This window comes from Silene latifolia, chromosome Y (assembly GCF_048544455.1).
Source record: "Silene latifolia isolate original U9 population chromosome Y, ASM4854445v1, whole genome shotgun sequence".
NCBI classification, from domain to species: domain Eukaryota; kingdom Viridiplantae; phylum Streptophyta; class Magnoliopsida; order Caryophyllales; family Caryophyllaceae; genus Silene; species Silene latifolia.
The window spans coordinates 58,623,054-58,646,732 of NC_133538.1; the positions used below are offsets into that span (position 1 = coordinate 58,623,054).

General features: G+C 34.3%; 1 protein-coding gene and 2 long non-coding RNA genes across 3 annotated transcripts; 1 reads left to right on the top strand and 2 right to left on the bottom strand.

The window, feature by feature from the left end:
- Positions 1-4,131: 4,131 nt before the first annotated feature.
- Positions 4,132-4,764, bottom strand: LOC141628135 (secreted RxLR effector protein 161-like). The gene has a single exon (XM_074441313.1). It carries the CDS (start codon positions 4,762-4,764, stop codon positions 4,132-4,134), a length of 633 nt encoding a protein of 210 aa, XP_074297414.1.
- A 5,057-nt stretch (positions 4,765-9,821) lies between these two features.
- Positions 9,822-12,520, bottom strand: LOC141627102 (uncharacterized). The gene is made up of 3 exons (XR_012536663.1): positions 12,464-12,520; positions 11,604-11,730; positions 9,822-10,178 (listed from the first exon to the last, which is right to left on the bottom strand). It is a non-coding gene; the product is annotated as an uncharacterized LOC141627102 (long non-coding RNA).
- A 4,581-nt stretch (positions 12,521-17,101) lies between these two features.
- Positions 17,102-18,823, top strand: LOC141627373 (uncharacterized). The gene is made up of 2 exons (XR_012536945.1): positions 17,102-17,332; positions 17,644-18,823. It is a non-coding gene; the product is annotated as an uncharacterized LOC141627373 (long non-coding RNA).
- The last annotated feature ends 4,856 nt before the right edge of the window (positions 18,824-23,679 follow it).

Consider the following 23,679-nt stretch of genomic DNA (forward strand, 5'->3'; position numbering starts at 1 on the left):
AGGAGGACATGGCAAGAGAGAAAGAAATGGCAAAGGAGACTGAGGTGGGAGCCGAGGATTGATATCAGGCAGTTTAAGAGAAAGAGGAAGCCAGGAAGGCCGTGACACAAGATGGGGTGGAGGTAGTTGATGATCAGACGTTATTCTCAACACCGAAAAAGGTAATAGCTGCTAGTTTATAATTATTTATATCATACACGTTTTTACTTATGAAATTTATTAAAGGTAGTGGATGTATGTGTACTAATTGATTAAAGTTTTCGTGAAGGGCGATTGCAAGGTGGCTTGTCGTCTGTTCTATTTACAGGGGAAACAGAAAGTTGCTGTTGCCAGGGGATACGTGTTCGATTACGACCGAGTTCAACAAGTTAAGGTTCATGGTATACCCCTTCGTGACAAATGCAGGAAATTGGAAGTGTCCCAATTATATAAAGACGAGTATGGGGAAATAAAAGTACCATTTCCTAATGAGGAGGTTACTTATTTGAGAGAAGCCCTAAGTTCTTATGTGCAATGGCCTGACAACCCCATCAATGTTGTCATCCCAGAAGTACCTATGTGCAGACGTTAATTATTACTTGTTCTTTAAATATATTAGGGTACGAATATTAACATATCGTAAGTACTTTAATCCTTACATTTGCAGAAGTTAAGAAAAGCCATATCGGCAACTAAAGCAATTACTACTACCTCAACGGACAAAGTCACTGAAAGGACTACGTCTTCTCCAAAAACAAAACCACACGACATACAATATAAACCATCTACTTTTGTTGCAGTCAAGTCTGCTTTTGATTCTTATTATGAATCGTGTGCATATAAGAAAAAAATGAAAACTATTTCGCTGAAGGCTTTGCACAACCTGACTGCAAAGAAGTCACCTAGAGGGGATGTAGTCATGATTTAACATTGATCAGGAAATTATGGGCGCAGCTGATATAGCCATACTAGACCCCAAGCAACTGATAGAATTTGTCGACCTTGACAATTTAGATGCTGTTCACATTTTGATTTGGATGAAGTAAGTTTTATTCATAAAACTATTTAGTCGTTTCCATTTACGAATAATGAAGTTTGTTTAAATTATCAATTACAATAACATTTTTCATTCCATGTGGCGTAGTAGGTACCTGGATAGTCAGATCACTGAGTGGAAGTTCCCAATTCACGCCTAAGGATTCTTGAGTCCTAAGGCGTTCTCTGTGCACATAATTTCATACGAATAACAACTCAATAGTATCGCTCGTCGGTTTATGTCGACCAAAAAACTATGGATTGCCCCATACAATGAGAATATGTATGTAAAGTATGTGATTATTGTAATGAATCACGATTCTATAAATTTATTATTAAGATGCTTACATGCATGTAAATGAAGTAACTAACATTTCAATGTCCCAAATTGAATAGGAAGCATTAGGTGCTACTGACAATCCAAGTGGAAACAAAAACAGCGTACTTGATTGACTCTCGCGAAGGCAACCCCTCTGACAGTATAGTAAAGATGATAACTGAGTAAGTTTACAACCTTTAATAATGTCATTTGTTATTGTATTACTTGAGCCATATATATGCAAATAATAATGGCATATGTGTATATTTATGAATTAGTATTTTTGAAGCAAAAAGAAGATTATGCCCACTTGGGAAATATGAAAGCTATTATTAATAATTACTCGTATCATTTAATTTATGTTTATGCGCGAGAGGTTGATTTTCTAATTCAGCTGATTTGTGTGTGATTTATATAATAGTCTCCTAAAGCACCAGACGACAAACGATGCGCCTTTTACGTTTGTCAGTCCATGTGGGAAGTTATCAACGGAAATTATTCTACCATTTCGATACGGGTTAGTGTGATTTAAAAACTATTTCAAACGTAAATTGAGTTCAATTTTGTATACTTTCATTTATTATATCTATTTTGATTATGTATATTTTGAATTGTAGTTTCCACTAATACTCAACAAAGCCCCAGAATATTCGCCAGAGGACATCACCCAGTTGAGAAATATGTGGGCCAGTTATGTTGTTTCATTAGCGGAGTCCCAATAGTTTGCTCATGCTTTATATACGTGCGTATATATATAGCCGTTGTGTATTGGCTTCTTTTGTTTTTTTGAGGAAGTTGTGTATTGACTTTTGATCATCTTGTTTGTACTGTTTTTAAACTGGGTTTAATTGATTATGGGGTGTAATATTTTGATGCAGGATTAAATTTTTGCAGTGCACAGCTGTTGGAATGCTATTTTTCAGTAGCTGCTGAAAAAATAGCATTTCAACAGCTGCTAGAACAAGCTAAAACAATTTTTTTTAAAAAAAATAATTAAAAACGATAACGGTTAAAAACAACCCGTTGTAAACAATTATTTGACACCGGTTTTATTTAGATAAATAACCGTTGACATATTTTCCTTCCATTTAAACTGCCAAAAATATAAGATAACGAACGATAACCGTTATCAAATTAAAAACTTTTACAACGGTTTATTTAAGCAGAACCTTTGTCAAAGTTCCATCAATAAAAATAGATAACGGTTAACCGTTGTCAATAGATAAATATAACAACGGTTTTGCACGCAATAAAGCCGTTGTTAAATTTTGACATTCAATTAAATAAGATAACGAAATGAACCGTTATCATATATATAACAATGGTTTTGGAACCACTAAACCGTTGTCAATAGTTAACTAGCACTAGTAGAAAAACATTAAATTGCGGCTCTTCATTTGACGCGTTTTAGCCAAACAACAACAAAAAGAAATTTAATTTAATAATTTTTTTTTAAAATACACATCGTTATTTGAGGCGTTTAGGAAAAAAAACGCAGCAAATACTACTACTACATGAGGCGTTTTAGAAGAAAACGCCACTAATATTAAAAGAAAAATGCATAATCCCTACCTCAGTCCCTCGATACCAACCCCAAAATCCCAAATCCCAAATCCCTCATCCTCCCCAACCATCCCTCATCCCGGAGATCCTCACACCATCTTAATCGATCGCGTCGACCAAGATAGCCGGCCCATGCACCCCCGTCCACCGTGTTATGGGATTGATTATTACGAACAATAAATTTGACAAACAAATACAGACCGAATCGACTCTTGCTTTCCTAATAGAATAATTCGACCCTTATTCTTGTGCCTGGGTTATACCGAATTTTTCTACTGAGATAAGACGGTCCCCTCTGTCTTTGGCACTCAAAGATCAGAGACGTAATATAGAAATATTGTGTGTAGTTTGTTAAACGTTTGTTGATGTCAGAAGAATTTTCTATATCTGCTTCTTCTCTTCCTCTTTGTTTATATAGAGAGGAAAACAGGGAAGGAAGGGAAGTTATTCTGATACGTTGAATTGGTTTCCCTTGAAATTAATTAATTATCTTTTCAGAGTAGACACGGAATTAAGTTCCGTTTCCCGCGAGACCCTCGTCATAGTCATTCGTCCGAATGCTAAACTGTAATTCCGTAAATAATTATGCAAGTATACTCTCCGTATTTTCCCGAACTTGCAATTTATTATTAAGAAATTACCCACTAACAAACCAACCTTAATTACGCAAAATGAAACCGGTAATTACTCTTAAATCACCAACAATCCTCCCCCATTTAAGCGTAATTCAAGATTAAATAAGCTAACAAACATACCAATTTATGCATAAATGAAAATGTCACGAAGATTGAATTTTCACTTAGTGAAATTACACATTCCAAATATTCGAGTATCGGGGTGTGACTAAGCATTGAACCCTCCTACACATTTTGAATACATGAAGATAACTCACACATAAACTATTTTACTTCTAAAATTACATTAACCGACACTTAATTGTAAGCCTAGTGTCCCTTATCTATTCATGAACATATGAGGAGCCAAACCCAATCTCCTTTGAAGCGGCTGAAGACTTCATGTTCACATAGGTTGATTCTTTTCATCGTGTCCCTGCAAACACACTTTTTCAAAAGATCAATTAAGAAGATAAACTTCATCCTCGCAACTTGCAAGACTAAGCACGCACCTTGGGATTTCAGTTTGTGTGCTTCAATCTCATAACAATAGGCCTTCCACATTGAATTCAGCCTCTAACGTTGTATTAGAGGGGAATTGGGTATCCTATTGCTAAGGATTTATACGAGTTTTAGACCCATCCCTTCAACCGACTTGTCAATCAAGTCCTTAGCAATTGTTTTGGTCAAATGATCAGCTAAATTCTTTTGAGATCTCACAAACAAAACTGTAATAACCCCAATTTCTATCAGCTCACGAATCGAGCTATGTCTAACACCCAAATGTCGTGATTTGCCATTATAAATTTGACTATAAGCTTTAGCCATAGTAGCAGAACTATCACAATTTATAACCATGGGTGGTATAGGTTTTGGCCATAATGGAATTTCATATATCAAATTCCTTAGCCATTCCGCCTCTTTTCCAGCTGATGCCAAGGCAATAAATTCCGATTCCATGGTTGAGGTAGAAATACAGGTTTGCTTCTTCGAAGCCCACGAAATGGCACCTCCACCAAGCAGAAACACCCAACCACTCGTTGAAGAGTGATCTTCAACGTTGTTTATCCAACTAGCATCTGTATATCCTTCTAATACCGAAGGATATCCCACATATGTTAGTCCATAGTTCTTGGTAGCTTTAAGATATCTCAATACACGATTAATAGCTTGCCAATGAAGATTACTGAGGCTCTTTGTGTATCTACTTAGTTTCCCTACTGCAAGAGCTATATCCGGTCTGGTGCATGTCATGGCATACATCAGACAACCAATCGCTCGAGAATATTCGAGTTGTGAAACAGGTTCTCCCTTATTAGGTACGAGTTTCAAACCATGAATCATAGGAGTACTAGCTGGAATGCTATTTTCACAATTGAATTTCTTTAACTTTCTCAATGTAATGAGTTTGTGTTAAAGAAATTCCTTTGTCACTACGCTTTATTTTTATTCCAAGAATCACATCAGCTTCTCCCATATCTTTCATTGCAAATTTGGATGATAAAAATTCTTTACAAAGATCAACTTGGCTTTGGTTTGTACCAAAAATTAACATATCATCCACATATAGACATATGATCACGCCATTACAAGCATCATCAAACTTGCTATACACACATTTGTCTGATTGATTTAATTTAAACCCATTAGACAGAATTGTCTCATCAAATTTATGATGCCATTGTTTAGGAGCTTGTTTAAGTCCATACAATGATTTCACTTGTTTGCAAACCTTATGTTCATTTCCTGGCATAATAAAACCTTCTGGTTGTTTCATGTAAATTTCTTCCTCTAAATCTCCATTCAAGAATGTTGTCTTTACATCCATTTGATGGATCACTAGATTGTTAATGGCAGCTATGGCAATTAACAACCGAATAGTGGAGATTCGAGCCACAGGCGCATAAGTATCAAAATAATCAATACCTTCTTTTTGCCTAAAACCTTGGATGACTAATCGAGCTTTGTATTTGTCAATTGTACCATCCACTTTAGTTTTCTGTTTGAAAATCCATTTACAACCCAAAGGTTTACAACCACGAGGGAGATCAGTTAAAACCCAAGTGTTGTATCCTAAGATTGAATCCATTTCATCATTTATGGCTTCTTTCCAAAAGGAAACATCATGAGACTTCATAGCCTCATCAAATGTCCTGGGATCCTCATCAATATTGTAACAATAAGCATATTGGGATCCTACTTCATCTCTTGAACCTTCAACCAAATATGTTTGGAAATCGGGTCCAAAAGATTTCTTTTTCCTTAATCTTTTACTTCTACGAATTTCAGGGGCATTGTTTTGAGGTTCTACAACCTGATTTGGTTGAACAATGTCATTATTTTGTAATTCAACATTAGTTGGAGTCATCAAACTTGGTCTAGAAATAGACGAAAACCGTGTTTCATCGAAGATGGCATCTCTGGATTCTATAACGGTATGAACCGACACTGCATCGTTTGGTTCTATTACATAAAATCGATAAGCCTTGGAATGATCAGCATATCCAATAAAAATGCAGTTAATACCTCTTTCTCCCAATGTTTTAATTTTGGGTGCGGGTAGTCTACCAATCGCCCGACATCCCCAAACTCGAAGATAACTCAAGTTTGGTCTCTTTCCATACCATAATTCATACGGGGTGATTTTGTTTTGTTTATTTGGGACCCTATTTAGTAAATAGCAAGCCGTCAACATGGCTTCTCCCCAAAATCCGTCACTTAGACCTGAGTAAGATAACATGGTGTTAACCATTTCTTTAAGAGTTCTGTTTTTCCTTTCCGCTATACCATTTTGCTGTGGTGTATACGGAGCGGTTACCTCATGTATTATTCCACATGAACCGAAATAGGTAGGATCATAGTATTCACCTCCCCTATCCGTTCGTAACTTCTTAATGTAAGAAGAATTTTGTAACTCTACTTCATTCTTAAAAAGAATAAACTTACTCATTGCCTCATCTTTAGAATGTAACAAGAATATATAGCAAAAACGAGTACAATCATCAATGAACGTAACTAAATATTTCTTATTTCCTAAAGATGGAGTAGAATGATAGTCACATAAATCACTATGAATTAATTCTAAAAGAGTAGAAGATCGTTTTACTCCCGCAAAAGGTTGCCTCGTAATTTTGTTCAACATACAAAAATTACATTTCTTTGTGCTTGTATCGAGAGGAGGAATAAGTTCGTTTTTAGACATTAAAAATACTCGTTTATAATGAACATGGCCTAAACGAGCATGCCACAATGAAGATAAACAAGTTTCGGAACAAACCATAACATTATTGATTTTATTCATGTTATCATTATTAAGGTTTAGCATAAACATACCATTACATAAGTATCCGAAACCAATAAATACACCGCACCTAGATAATACATAACGATCAGATTCGATCACTTGTTTATATCCACATCTAGACAATTGACCACTAGAAACCAGGTTTTTCCTTATACTAGGAACATGTAAAACATTCTTCAAACACACTACTTTACCAGAACTAAGACATAAATTAACATCGCCACATCCTTGAATTTCAGCGGTTGACTCGTTCCCCATGTAAATTATGGTCCCATCTTTAGCGGGTACATACTTGGTGAACCATCCACGGTCTTTGCAAACGTTTTTGGTGGCTCCCGAGTCAATCCACCACGAAAGGTCATCATCCTGCATAAAAAATGCTTTAGGAATCCATGATACATAATTTCCATCTAAATTGAAATCACATACAAGATCATTACCTTGTTTTGGAGGACCTTGGTCTTTAGACCCTTGCCCAATTTTCATCTTTCCTTTTTGATCTAACCCTTTCTTTGCAAACTTACAAATCCCTTTTCGGATGACCGCTTTTGCCACAAATCCAACAAATGTTTTGGACTTTTTATCCGGATTATCGGTTTTGTCCTTTCCATTGTGTGGGCGTTTCTTTCCTTTCCTGTCATAATTAGAGCCTTCACCAATATCCATCATATTGATGGACATAGTCTTTCCGGCATCCTTGGTTTTGGCAGATTCTTGAGCCCTTATGGACTCCTCTATGCACAAACTTTTACCAAGATTTGTTAATGACATTTCTTCTTTCTTATGCTTTAGTGTGTGCTTAAAGTCCTTCCATTGTGGCGGAAGTTTGTCAATAATACTAGAAACCGAGATGGATTCAGGCATCTCCATGTCATGTTGGGCGAATTGCCCCAATATACGCAACAATTCATTAAATTGTTCCATCACTGGTCTAGCATCAGACATCTTGTAATTCATAAAATTACCGACCAGAAACTTTTTACTCGATGCATCTTCATCAATATACTTAGACTCCAACTGATCCCACAAATCTTTTGCACTTTCACAATTCTGATAAATATCAAATAAAGAATCAGCCATACCATTTAGAATGTGTCCACGGCATATGTAGTCGTCATTATCCCATTTGCTTCTCTTCCTTAAATCCTCCACGGTACTGTCGTCATCCACTTCAGGGCAGGGAGTACTTAAAACATATACCACTTTCAGATTCGTCAATAGGAAGTGCATCTTCTTTTGCCATCTTCTGAAATCAACACCTTCAAACTTTTCCAATTTGTTAACCTTCATTGTCATCTCCTTACTGTTCGTCATCTTGACTGATTTCGGATTATTATTCTATTAGATTGTTACGAGATTGATTATTACGAACAATAAATTTGACAAACAAATACAGACCGAATCGACTCTTGCTTTCCTAATAGAATAATTCGACCCTTATTCTTGTGCCTGGGTTATACCGAATTTTTATACTGAGATAAGACGGTCCCCTCTGTCTTTGGCACTCAAAGATCAGAGACATAATATAGAAATATTGTGTGTAGTTTGTTAAACGTTTGTTGATGTCAGAAGAATTTTCTATAACTGCTTCTTCTCTTCCTCTTTGTTTATATAGAGAGGAAAACAGGGAAGGGAGGGAAGTTATTCTGATACGTTGAATTGGTTTCCCTTGAAATTAATTAATTATCTTTTCAGAGTAGACACGGAATTAAGTTCCGTTTCCCGCGATATACCGCCATATATAGTCATTCGTCCGAATGCTAAACCGTAATTCCGTAAATAATTATGCAAGTATACTCTCCGTATTTTCCCGAACTTGCAATTTATTATTCAGAAATTACCCACTAACGAACAAACCTTAATTACGCAAAATGAAACCGGTAATTACTCTTAAATCACAAACACACCGCGCACCTCGACCTGTCACTGTACTACTAAATTTCGCACACCGCCGTTTTCGTGTTCTTTCTCCTCAGGTGTGTACCCTAAGTTTGTTCCTCAATCCGGGTATTATTTGTATTGATCTTTGATTATGAATTATTGGTGTATTGGTTGATATTGATCTTTGAGTAAGTTTAATAGCGAAATTACTCATGCTTTTGATTTTCGTTCTTCTTACTCGAAAAGGATTATTCTGATTTGATTCAAACTAATGCCTAATATTTATATGGGTATTCTTTAGAATCAGTACATTTTAATGTGCGTGTTTTAGGTCTAGGGTTTAAAATTGAATTAGGGAGAGAAGAGAATTATTGCCTAAGGAGAGGCCAAAATACGACAACATAGGAGTGGGAAAGGATGATTATATGTGTTGTTTCAGGTGTGATCTACGATTCGGCATTCTTGTTGATTTTTTTTTTTTTGTGATTGGGGGTTATTCTTGTAGATTTGGTTTTAAGGCCCAACCATTCACTACTACACATACCTTGCATTGGTGACGCTTTTTCAGGCGTTTTTCGACGCTTTAAAGCGTCAGTTTTTTTTATCGACGCTTTATAAAAGCGTCAATTTTTGGGCCGTCGGTATTTTTTGACGCTTTTTTTAGTCAATAGTTATGATGCTTTTTAGCGTCTTCATGGACTATTGACGCTTTTAATTGTCAACAAATGTGACACTTTTAAACGTCTTCATGGACTAGTGACGCTTTTAATTGTCAACAAAAGTGACGCTTTTAAGCGTCTTTGGTGGCTATTGACGTTTTTTTTTGTCAACAAATTTGACGCTTTTAAACGTCTTCATGGACTATTGACGCTTTTAATTGTTGACAAATTTGACGTTTTTAAGCGTCTTCAGCGACTATTGATGGTTTTATGTGTCACTCGATGAGACGGAATTAGGCGTCAACTATTTATATATTGACACTTCTTGTCATGGTATAATTTCGGCTTTTTGATTTCTGATAAAATTGTACGTAGAAATTAATTAAATACACCTATAAATAATATAGTACTACTAGCTATCATTACTAAATCATAAAAAAAAAAAACATAATGCAATATACTCCGTATATAATTAATAACGTACCCACGTACTTTTATAAATAATCATACGTTTGATACATATACCGTCTCCGTCACAAATACTATAGCTAGCTAGCATTGACAATTTAACTAATATAAACTAGTACGTAATTTATAGTACAACAAAATCAAAAATATCAAAAGGGATCCGGAAGATAGTAAAAGTCCAAAAAATCGTAAAAAATTCTACATAACTAGCTAGACAAGGACGCTGAGTATAGTTTGAATGTGGTAGGGGCTTCAATCATGTAGGCGAAATGTCAAAGAGACTTCAATCAACATATGAAGGCGCATCTTCAATCAACATTTGAAGGGGAATCATCACCATCTGATGAATCTGAAACCTATAACGGGCAAAGAAAATATAATTTATATGAATATATTTGATTAGTACATATACACTTCACAAAAATGTTTCAAAATTGTGCTGAATAGAATTACCCATCGAACGGTAAGAAGAGAGAAAATTAGCGAGAGGATGAGACTACTAAACAATATTCAGATTCAGCTCAATAAAGCACAAAAACAATCACAATCTCGGAAAATTATAGCGCAAGAAAAACTTGATTAGAGGACAATTAACTAAATATAGTTAGAACTCCCAATAATAGAAATAAGTTAGAGTGGCAGCACAAACTCCAGCCAATTACAACACAAACAGCACCCACGAGGCACAAGCAAACTGTGAAACTCAATGGAGAAGAAACATGACCTACTCACAACATTTATTTGGGTTAGGAATGAGTAGCGAGGAGGGTGAATTCCACATATTAAGCGGCATTTACACTAAAAGGCAAAATGTGCATAGTGAAAATTAACATCATGAAACTTTCCATTCTGATAACATCGGAAGACTATTACAAAGTAATTTCTTCCTAGGTGTTGGGAATTTTCTACCTTGTATCATCACTATGCATTATAAAACATTCTAGTCAGATAATAGATGGCGAGTTAAAAAATATACACTAGTTGATTTTTATAAAATTTCCGAATATATTTTAGTTAAAACTTGACGGTAGAGAGGTCTGTTATAAGACTTTCTCAAGGCAGTTTCATTCCTGGAAGAACAGAAAACATAGTGGGGAGGTTGTATGTCTGATGATTCTATCCCAACTTGAGCATTATATATTTCGGCTGCTTGAATAATTCTTTTGCGTAAACTGTTGGGAATAAGGAAGAAAAACCAGTCTTCTTGACTTATAAAAAGTCTCTCACTTGTTGCCCACGATTACATAAAATATTTAAAATTTTTTGATGAAATGAAAGTGAGATACTAACTGAAAGGCAAGTAGATCAGTAGCATTGTGCAGTTACTGTCAGCCGTATGCAGACCGACACAAACCTTCATGTTCGAACACTGGAATAGTGGGATGTATTGTTATGCTAGTATACTACCAGAAGTCAAGAACCCAATGCAACTGCTGCAACTGAAAACCCAATCCAACTGCCCAGTTTCAGTCACATTATATTGTAGGAGGGTAAAAGCACCGGCATTCTACCCTAAGTCACTGATTTAGGGGAAAAGCACCTTCTAAATTGCATTATGACCAAGCTATCAACAAAAGAAGCAAAATTACACATGAATGCAGATTCAACGAGGGATTCACCAAGCCCAATTCAATGAGGGATTCATCAACACCAAAATACGTCGGGAATGAGTAGCGAGTAAGGTGAATTCCACATATTAAGCGACATTCACACTAATAAACAAAGCAGGGCTCTCGGCCATGGCAAAAAAAAATATAAGAAGTAAAAAAAATTACGCATACCTGTGTACTGCCCATGTTCATGTTCAAGACTGATTTTGCCATGTCTATAACTTCAGGCGTAATTGCAAACAACAATCTATGTAGTTGGAATGGTCGTTTGACAATTTAATCCGACTTGTATCCATGTCTACACAAAAAAAAAAAAAATACACATCTATATTGATTAGACGTGTATAATATAGTGTCCTATTGTAGAAAAAAAAATTACCAACGTCCCTAGATATAAATAGTAGGATTTTTCTTTCTAACATACACTACTACTACAAAAAAAAAGAATAAGTAACACCTAATAGAGAACGGTTAAGTTAAATAACCGTTCCCTTGTAGTAAAGAGAATGTTTGTCTTAAATAAGCGTTATGTAAAAAAAGAATAGAGAGCACTCCTTATATTAATCGTTATCTAAACTCGTCCTTCAAAAAATAAAATAATAGTAAAAAAAAAAAAAAAAGTAAACCAAGTAATCCAATCTCCCCAACCGCCTCTTCTAACCCACTATAAGTTAACAAAACACAGACCTGAATTCATGCTCTAGGAAATAAAAAGGAGACACAGACGTGAGAGCAACAAGAACCCAAGACGAAGACGAAGCATATTACAGAATGTATATTACAGAATAGAGACAAGAGAGTAAGTCCAAGACTCTAGGCTCTAATGAAAAATAGCAAGTGTTCAAATTAACTCAAAGAAGAAAACCAAAGAGATTAACCCGTTACTAATATAAATAATCCTTGCTTAAGAAACCAACATCATACAGGAAAATAGCAATAGATGACACAAGTAAACAAGAATGAGTGACATTGATCACAAAAAATAAAAAAACCTACTTTGACGAAGTGAGAATTATTTGATTTATTGTTACCTGATATCCCAAAATTGATTTAGAAATTTTGAAACGAAACCAACAATTTAAGTTAGCGAAATATCCACAAAGATCCACAAAGAGCACTGTGATTCAAAATGGAAAAACTTTATCACTTTATCAATGACAAGATTGAATATTTTCAGAATGTAAATTAAGGTCTATAATCTTTCATCCTGTTTTTGCATTAGAATTCCTTAAAATTAAGACAACGTTTAAATCTGAAAAACAACAACAATAACAAGTACAAATAACTCAGAAACATTCAACCTATTCCAAAACTCTAGCCATTTAAAATTAAAAAATTCTTTCTTCAAACACACGCACGTCTTAGACCCAAAACCAAGTCCATGCAAGAAGTCTGATTATTAAAGATGCAGAAAGATATTGTTTATACTTTTCGCCTCTGCTACTCATTTATTACTCAACAAAAACCAGAAACTTAATTACCGCATTAAATTCTTGACATAATAATGGTACTCCAAACTCTAGGGCCTGAGAGCAATGTGCAAGACCATTTCATTTATTTGTACTGAGCTTTCAATTAGAGGGCAAGAGCATGATGCTATGCGTAGATGCAATATTCTTTCGGTTACACTAATGCTTCAAAAGCTATCATTATATTCTGGAATAAAATGGAGAAAACTTTGTCCTGATTGCTTTTGTAGTAAATCATGTAACCAGCTTTTTAAAAAAAAAAAGGAATTGAAATGCTAATTGTAGAATAGTATTCGTTACGATATACTTTACGTCATCTCTACAATCAAAAAATCAACTAGAGCTGCTACTAATGTCAAAAATATCCCATCACTCAATCAGCCACCACCATCTTCATGAATATATAGACAACAAACAAGAATGACTGGCCTTGATCACAAAAAAAAAAAAAAAAAAAAAAATCAACTAAGAGAGAATTATTTGATTTATTGTTACCTGATATCCCAAAATTAATGATTCGGAAACTTTGATACGAAATCAACAATTTCAGTTAGCAGCAATAGTGCCAAAGTAGCCCTGTGATTCAAAATGGAAAAACACTGACCAAATTGTTAGACGAAAAAAATTATAACTAAACAAAATTAATAATAAATGTAGGACTGAATTAGGGGGAAGGCACGAAGTTGCTAAAAATTCAGTTATGGTTTAATTTTTGGTATGTCAGAGAAGTTGCAAAAAAATTGTAGCAAATTGTTTGTATGGAGCAAATAGGTCGATAATAAACTTGTGTACCACAACGACTACCCACTTGCACCTCGATCCGTAGATCCAGAATAAGACTCCATTGGCAATAGGCTTGTTTCCAATGATCAAATGGAGTGGAACAAGGTTGACAATCAGTATAGTTGACAAGATCTTCCCTCATGCTCCAATCCAAATTAAAAATAAGTAAAAGACGTAAAAAAACTCAAAAAAGGGTTATTTTATGGAAATAATCCAAACTATACCTCCCCTTCTTATATTAATCCATACTAACGTTTAACTCTCACAATAATCCCAAATATATAGGTATCCTCTTCTTAAAATAAACTAAGTAACCGAATACCTACTACTCAGGATTTTTTTTTCTTTTTTTTTATACTCATATAATCACTTCCACCATTATTCCATTAGTTCCTAAAATCACCCACTTTAATTCACAACACCAAATTCTTCTCTCCATTAATACCAACAAATAAACCACCACAAAAAACCCCTAACCTCCACCAATCCCACCACCAAGCTCTTCCCGTCAACTCCAACAAGCCAATAGCTAAAACCAACTCTCACTGTTTCTGTTCATTCTTACACTCTTTTTCATAGTAGTAGACAAATAAAAATAGAAAGAGATGGCAAGTTCACAAGAACATCTTCACTGTACTGTGTGATTTACAACAAAAAAAAAAAAAAAAAAAAAAAAAAAAAAAAAAACGATGTCTGGAGGCTTGGAGCATTAGTCTAAATTGTGCTCCCCAAAATTTTTATTCAACCCATCTTGTGAATTGTGACTTTGATGCTAAGGCTTATGGTGCAGTAAATATTCCATTTTTTTCGAGAATTTCACAATATGTCATCTTGTACTTTGGAGATACTACTTTCTACATGTGTTTTTAATCTTGAGGATCGTTCGCAGGAACTAGAATTTTAGAAATTTACACTGAACGTACAAAGTAGATGGCACTTTTGCGAGAAGGTAGTAAATTGTAGACGTAGGTTCACCCTACCTACAAATCACCATGCTCACAAGCACAAAGTCCACATAATAATCACCCATCTCAAAAGAAACCACAAATTAAGCAACTCAACAAACTAAAAACAAAACATAATAGCTCTACAAAATATCCCAAATCACCCAAAGACCATATTACCCAAGCAAAAAACCATAAATGCTTCCATGAACAGAGAAAAAGCATTCCTAAAATCAAAAACATCTCCAAACACCTTAAAAAATTATACACACAAAATGAGAAAGCCCCAAAAGCATTCGAAATGTAGTACTCGAAATCAGTTAAATTAGAATCAAAATTAAACAAACAAGGAAACTGAATTCATCCTCCTCATCCACCGCCACCACGAGTTCATAGTTTTGTATGTAAATCAGGTCGCAAACAAAAATAAAAGCTCGCTTCAAATAAGAAAACAGACGATCAAATCCCAAACATATGAATAAAAATCACAACTTTGTGACTTACGAGTAATTGGAATTATCAAACAATAACTTAATCGTCTTTGCTGATGATCGAAATTATGAAGCACGCCCATAATTCGTTTAAATCAATTAAGATTACCATCAATAACATACAAGAAATTGAAAATGAATGAGAAGTAGAACCGTACCTGAATATGTAATAGGCAGATGATTGTATATTTGTGATCGATTTGGAAAATTAGAAGTGATCGGCGGATTGAATCGTTGATTTTGTTTGATGATCGATTGAAGAAGTTTAAAGGTTAGGGTTTTTTATTCTTAAGAGAATGACATAGATTAAAGTAGTGCGCTGATCTCAATAGGGGATAATAGACTAATTAGACTAATAATGGGTATAAGCGGGATTATTGAGTAAATTTTAGGAAAATTACGCCTTTTTACATAGTATATGGCGGTTTTCCAAATAAAAAAAATTAGAGGGTTATTTTATGAGGTTGACGCTTTATGAAAGCATCAATATGAAAGTGTCATCAATGTAAGGGATTTGTAGTAGTGATTGTCATTGAACATTGGTACATCCAGTTTTTCTTCATCTTAATTTTGAAATTTCATAGTTTGTTAGTATTATAATGGTAAGAATGTAAGATTTGTCACAATATCTTGTGTTGTCCCTTCAGGGAGTATGTTTCAAGTTTGAGAGGCAATAATTCCAGATCAGTTGGGTCTATCACTCTATCTTAGATACTATTGGTAAGTAATGTCTACTTTATTTATCTACATGGTTAAATTAAGTTGAGCTTTTGAACATCGGATTAGATTACATAGTAAGTAATGCTTCAATGTTAGCTTACCTATTGTATCTGTTAACTAGTTTAGTGTTAGGTTTTGAACTTGCTGATAAACTATTTGGATTAATTGTAATCTCATAGTATGCCTTCCTTTTTTCTCGCATTCTAACATATGATGGTCATTTTTCAGAACTCAATTGTGGCGAGAAAAAGGCGTGACATCGAGGTATCACAAGTATTTTTTTGGAACTCGATCTAACTTCACCTCAATTGGGTTTTCCACTACATTAAATTTCAGTCGATTGCTCTTTAAGTGGACCATTTAGCCTTGTTTGGTAGTCTTGTTATTTGGCATGGGTTCAACCCATGTCATTAGAATATGGGACATTTTAGCCGTGCTATGTGCTATCATACTGCCATATCAGGTTCCAAGTTTAGTCATTTTTGGATTAGATTAATTTGGTCGTGACCTTGTGGCTAAGCTTAACACCATATTTGCTTCAAATTTATTCATGTGAATATTAGTACTTGTCTCGTGGACCTTATTTTTGGTCATATAAGTGTGTTTTAGCTGTAGCTCAAAGTTTGTTTTAGCTGTAGCTCAAAGTTTGTTTTTGGTCATACAAGTTTGTTCTTGTGCCCTTAAATTTTAATTAATGAACTCCTTGTTTATTTATTTGTTCATCTTGTAAAGTAGTTAGTTTCTTACATTACCCTTGTGTTTTGTAGACTTAGTATGTTTATTTTCATGGTTCTATTTTTCGTGGTTAGTTTGATAGCAGCTGCGACTGAGACAAATATAGCTGACCCGTCACCTTCCCCCTACAAATTAGTTAACGAACAGTGATTGGTCGGTCAGTATTTTTGGTTCCTCATATTTCGCTTCTGTCAAAAGACTAGAACAACTTGTCTGCATCAGTTCTGCTATCTAAAAAAGAAACACCTCATGTGGCCAGCAACATCAAATGGGGATGATAAATTTGCAAGGAGGTAAAATTGTATGACGATCCTTGGCTCTTACAAGTGATTTATTTTTTTTTAAGGTGGAAAGCGAAAAGAATTACCATTTAAGGGCTGCAACCAGCCAACCATTCTAAATGAAGTTGAAGCTGAGGCAAGTCTCCCAACCATTCGTTAATTAAAATTTTCTTTTTACTATAATAAGCAAATCACGATTTCTTCTCTTCGGGTTTGTACCCTTATTTTGTTCCCCAATTCGGGTATACTTATTGTTTTATTTCAATTGAAAGTTTTGAACTTTGAGTTTGAATTGCTGGTGTAATAGTTCATATTGTTTTGGTACATGGTAATTAAATTAGGGTTTCTTTTTCCTGAAAAATTTCCATTGCCATTGTATCATTAATTACCGCGCACCACTGCAAGAATGAAATCATGTTCGAACTTGGATGACATCTTTGTTCTCAAACTCTTCATCTACCATTTAATTACATTAAGGTTTTGATTTTGAGTTTGTTTCCTTTTACACATTTTGATTTCTGTTGTATAAATTATTTCGTTTATCTTTTAACTGTATAAATGAATGATTTCGTTTATCTTATAATTGTATAAATGATTTCGTTTGTTTCCTTTTTTGTTGTATAAATGATTTTCTCTTTGTGATTTTTAGCATAGAGTTTTTTTAGACAAACTCTCATTTCTTAAAGTTTGTTGTAGAAAAGGTTGGTTGCTTGTTGTTGATTTAGGCATCTTGTATTTCATATTTAATTGGATAAAGATCATCAAGTTCCTTTTCCCTCTTTTTGTAGGCTGAATCGAGACGAGATGATGAGGCAGAAACTCAGATAGGATAACTGCAATCTGTTATTTTCTCGAGCTATTTGAGTAATGTCATCCTTCCATTAGACTAGGTCCCTTTTGTTGGCCAAATCAACATTTATAACTTTGTAAACAGATTTGAATTTCTTTAGTTTCTTCTTTCTTTTTGTCTGAACCGTGTGCTAATGTGGCCAAATCAACATTTATAACTTGTTTTATTTTGTCTTTGTCCGAATTGATGTTTATTCCTTAGTATGAAATTGGTAACACTGACTCCACGAGGCGTCAAGGCTTTTGTCATTAACTATCTCATTTATGAGAAGTAAGCAACCAAATAAAAATTGCTCCTACCCTAACCAAGTATTGACAGTGAGAGTGTATGCTTTGATGTTTGAAGTTTAAAGTATATCACTCTAATTGTTACTTGCTGCTGATTGTAAGCTGAACCTATCGTTTGAAACTGCTCAACCACACTTCTTTTACACTTTCTTGGGACACTAATTAGGCAACTGATCAACGAGGCATACCACACCCCCCTTGTACTTTATTTAAACTACTCAACCAATGATTTGTGTCTGTTTGGTTCGTATTGGTTTGTGTCTGTTTGGTTCGTGACTGTTCGTTGCTTATATGACAGCATTCCGCATTTTTTTTCGATGCCTTCTCTATTTATAATGCATTTGATGTAACTGTACTCTCTCTTATGCACATTGATGCCCACTTTCTAGGAATTATCATTCATTATGTGTGATTTTTGTATAACATAATGACATCGACGACAGGTTTTTATTCAGTTGTCCTAGAATTTAAAAACAAATTGGATTGCTGGAGTTGAATTCAGGTACATACCCATTCTCAAGGAATTTGTCAGCCACCAAACACAAGTGACTAGAAAGAAGCTCGTGAACATTTGGAGAGGTGACACAAGAGCTGGTTTGTTGAATGAAGGAGTCTTGTAGCGGTAGTATACTATATAATTAATGGTTGTCTTTAAGTTTTAGAAGCTTGATATTAGAATCAAACTTGAGTTACTTTTTTAATTTTGTATTTTAGTGCTCTTGTAACTAGTTTTGGAGTATTGTATGTGTTTTATTTCCATATGTATGAATTTAGAACATGTATTAAAATCATGTAAGATTGTATGGTGGAAAAATATATATAATAGTTACTATATATATATATGTCATTTGTTTGGATCATTTTTTCTGTAAAAAAAAAAAAAGAAAAAAAAAAATTAAATTTTGCGTGCCTATTTGCTGCGTTTTTCTGAAAAACGCCTCAAATACTATGTCCTATTTGCTGCGTTTTTTTAGGAAAAACGCCTCAAATAGCTTCTTAATTGTGGCGTTTTTTTTCCGCCGCAAATGTATTTTTTATTTGCGGCCCTCTTATTTGCTGCTACACCAAAAACGCCGCAATTAGGCCTTATTATGACGCCGCAAAAAAATATTATTCCACTAGTGTAGGACAACGGAATTGAAACCGTTATAAAGATTTAATAACGATTTCTTAAAAGTATACCCATTGCCATAAACATATTTAATAACAGTTTTATAACAGTTTTTGAGTTGTGATAACGGTATTATAGATCCGTTATTGATGTTATATAACGGTCGCGTGTTTGTACAACCGTGATATATATTTAACAACCTATCATTGCTATAACGGTTTTGTGTTTCTATTTAATAACGGTAATTGCATTATCTGACCGTTATTGATGGACTTATTTGGCGTAGTGTCAGCTCGAGAACTACAAAGGTAGGAGACCTTTGTGATGCCCATATTTTCCTAAATCAATTTAAGGAAAATTCTATCTTTAACATTTATAAGCCATCTTATAATCATGCATGTAACTAGATGCATTTAAACTAAATTAACAAGTAATTTTGTTACTAATTAGAGATGTCTAATTAGGGGTCTAGTGTTAGGATTCATTAATCTCATTTGTTTACATATCCAATATATGAAAGTTTAATTTACTCATAAAATTAAACCGGATCATATGCATGCAAAACAATTACAAGTATAAGGAGAAAACCAATTCTTACAATGATGATTTCTGAATATGGGCACTAATAAGTTCACCTTCTTACTAGTTCTTGAGCATTCCAAAGGTGGAAGAACAAGATTCAAGTGGAGAATCTCTCCCAAGGAATTATACCCAAAGCAACACCCTTAATAATTATAATTAATATGATTTAGTATTAATTAAAATATAACTTAAAATTGACACAAAATATTGAGTTTTTGCTCTTGAATGTCACGGTCAAGAGGGGAGTATTTGTGAGGTTTTCTTTCTCTAAGTTTTTCAACAAAAAATGGAGTATTAGAATGAATAATACACTAGTAGTATATACAATATATGTAGTGTATAAAAGGAGAGAAACCCCTTTGTTTTCTCTAGGGAAAAACCGGGTGGTGGGGGGAGGGGGAGGGGGGGGGGGGGGGTTGTTATAGAGGCCAATGCATGGTCTTTGTTCTTCTCAAGATTAGACTAGACATGCAAGGCTATATTTTTAGGTTTAATCATGATGTTTCTATTTAAAAATAAAAGACAATATAAACCCTAATCCCCTCCATTATTTCGGTACACTTAGATAAAATGGTTAGTCCATTTTATTTGTCATTTTGTCAATTTTGTCATGTGTCACATGTTACATGACATGTTACACTATATTGTATTTTTAACATATTAAAAATCAACATATTAATAAAATATGCCACATACAAAATTAACTAGTAATTCTTAATTACTTGTACCAAAATGGTTTATCGAATTATAAATTACAACTTCTTGTATTTATAATGAATTATTCATTCTGTTTCAATTGTTTTGTAAACAATAATTCAATCTAAGTAATAAAACAATTCGATTACTTAGATCGTATCTTATTTAATCGAATTACAATGATACACGTTAATTTTACTCACAAAATCATCCGTCAATTTTAAGCAATTTAATTAACTCGTATCGGCATACGATTAATTAAATAATCAATTAAGAGTATTACCCTATAGGTATGACCTCACGGTATCAACTGATCACCACCCTCGTACGACAGTAATGTCAAACTCTAGTCAACCAATCATTACCGATATGTGTGGACCAGTTGACTGTAAAATATTACTTTCCCTCATGTATTCTTAAATATGAGATTTAAACATGTGATCATCATGATCGACAATTGTGATCGCATTATTGTCGGGGACACTTACTCCAACAATCTCCCACTTGTCCTCGACAAGTGTGCGTCACCAATTCTCTTATCCTATTACTATCTCTCACTCAATGCAAGGTGTCTTTCGGGTCGTACTTGCAAGTGATCATATCGAGAGTGGTTTACTCGATCTGGAGAATAACTGATTGACCGGAATTATCTAGCATAGATACCTTCTGAGCGTTGCCACGCATTTCCAGTTCATTACTCCTCGAGTGGCCCTGAGATATTGTTTTAACCCTGAAAAAGGGGTGGACAATTCCTATCGCACTATTCCCTTCGACTAGCCACAGCTCATCATAACCCAAAATAAGCCCATTTGACCCCATTTACGAAGGTCGTAGGAACATAAATCAAAGTTACTCTGAAACTATGCCACCTTAGGAGAATAGTCTTTAGTCAAAAGAATCGACTCATTAGAATACTATAGTAGCTCTCGCCACGACCAGGCTATATAAATTTGCCAGAACTCTATAAGCGGTCATTGGCCCGACAGAGTGTTCCAAACCGTCTGCCTATGTGATCGACTAGTCATCTCATATGACTCTATGGCACTTGAACTTGCCATCAATCGCATCACACTCTAGTCAGTTCGAGACGTCACCTTATACAAGTGACTATGGCCAAATACCATGTAAATCCGGGTTCACTTTAACGGGGTTCAGTATTGTCTCTACAACCCGTTTGGATGTAATAAAGTATAAGATGAGTTAATGATAACTCAAACAATAAATGTAAACATTTCATTTGAGTAGTCAATACCATATTACTACCAAATGTCTTAAAAGTGTGTTAACACTTGTTGATGCAATAAAAGTTCAACACACCATGTGTCCACGTGCTCAAACTTTCGAATTGCGATTTCCCTTATTTTCTTGTCATCTCTCATAGCATGAACTCTACCAAGCACATGTCTAGTCTTCGAACTAGACTTTGGTTCTTTAATCTTGTAAGAAACCCTTTTTGTTGTTATCACATAACCAACAATTTGGATTATGGTGGATGATACAACTTGCACTAGTCAAGTGTTCCATCAACTCACAATGCACTAGGTATATGTTTTGTAGGATCCTACAACAATTGTCAAGATGATTAGTCTAGGACTTCTCACAAATCCTTGCATATTAAAAAATACTAGTTTCGTGTAATTTCTTACCACAACCAAGTATCCTTCCAAATTTTTATTTCTCTCTTAGCGTAATTGGCTTAGGATCTTCATAAATCCTTATGTGTTTGGAAACTCCAGCATGTGTAACTTCTTATCATACAACTGAGTGTTCTTCCAAACTAGAATAGCTCATTAATTATCCTCGAGAATTCATGACGATTCTTATATGGCTTACCAATGACTCATCATGCTCTAAGCATATGATTTATTTAAGACATGTGCATGATTATTCTAATGGCGGAAACATTAGTGATCTTAATCATGTAGTCAACAGTTCTTAGGTTCAATGAATGACCATGGCCTTCTCATGGTAATTCCATCTTCATTGATATGAATAACCTGCGTATCTTATTGATTTGATGTGAGCATCTTAATGCCAATCCAACATCCCATGTTTTAATTGGATTCATCTTAGTCCATATTCATCCAGAATTGAAAACTTAAGTGCTTTCTTTATCAAAGATAGTATATGCTCGTCATTCTCAATGAGTAATAAGTTGTAAAATTCATGGAGGATGATTACTCCCACTAAATCTCATTTACACACATGACAATTTCAAACTCCCACTCAATTCCACATGTTTCGTGTTTGACCACTCAATCGAAACATTTCAAGAATTGAAATCATTTTTGCTTTGCTAGGTTGTTATGATAAAACCACATATGTTATCAACATATCCTTTCAAAATACCTATTTGGAAAGAGGTTTCGATCTCTAACAATGGAAAGAGATTTTAATCTCTAACTTATTAATTCTTAAAATGAAGCGAAGCAATGTCATTACTAAATTGTAAAATCAAATATGGAGTTCATAAGTCCCTCTCAAAATACTCATTTCGGAAAGAGGAATAACTTGTCCATTTTCATGAAGTTTAGCAATGACTCTAGCATGGTTAACCATTAACTTAGCTATTATAGACATCGATATGTCTTTCTATGCAACTGTTAATCATAAATCTCATTTATATTCAAGGATGCATTTCGTTTCATTAGGCTCTTAAGTAAACGTTAACGTTGAATCTTTATGTTTAGTTTGATCATAATCAAACAAGAATCTTTATGTTAAGTCTTTTCATTAGTTATGTTCCTTTAAGTACTTTCTTTTGGTCTCCTTACGTAGTTTCCTTAAGAATATCTTCTTTTGGTTTCCTCACGTAGTTACCCTAAGAACATCTTCTTTTGGTTTCTTCACATGGATCCCATCTATACATAATTAGTAATGTATACAAATTATTTTCTCTTATATAGATCTCATCTACTCAAGGTATACAAATCATTCTTTGTGTCTTAATATTACTCCCACTCTATCTTTAGAATAAATACACTAAATATTTAAAAGGTAGCTTTTGTGACACAAATGATGTTTTGGTGAAGAAGGAGAGATATCACATAGATTAATAGACTTATTCGATTTTTAAAGATTTAGTGAGTGTATGTAGGTTATTAAGTTTCCCTTAAGTGAGTTCATTAACTCAATATTACTTTATAATCGATCATACACAAACTCCAAGCTTATGGACATATAATGAATCTATCATTATAATTGTCTATTGGATCAATTTAAGTAGATATTCATATGTTTCTATGTCAAGCATATAAAGATGCATTTTAGAACAATTAAAATACGATAAGCGTAGTGA

Coding starts and splice junctions, on each gene's coding strand:
- LOC141628135 (XM_074441313.1), bottom strand. CDS start 4,764: ATGACATGCACCAGACCGGATATAGCTCTTGCAGTAGGGAAACTAAGT.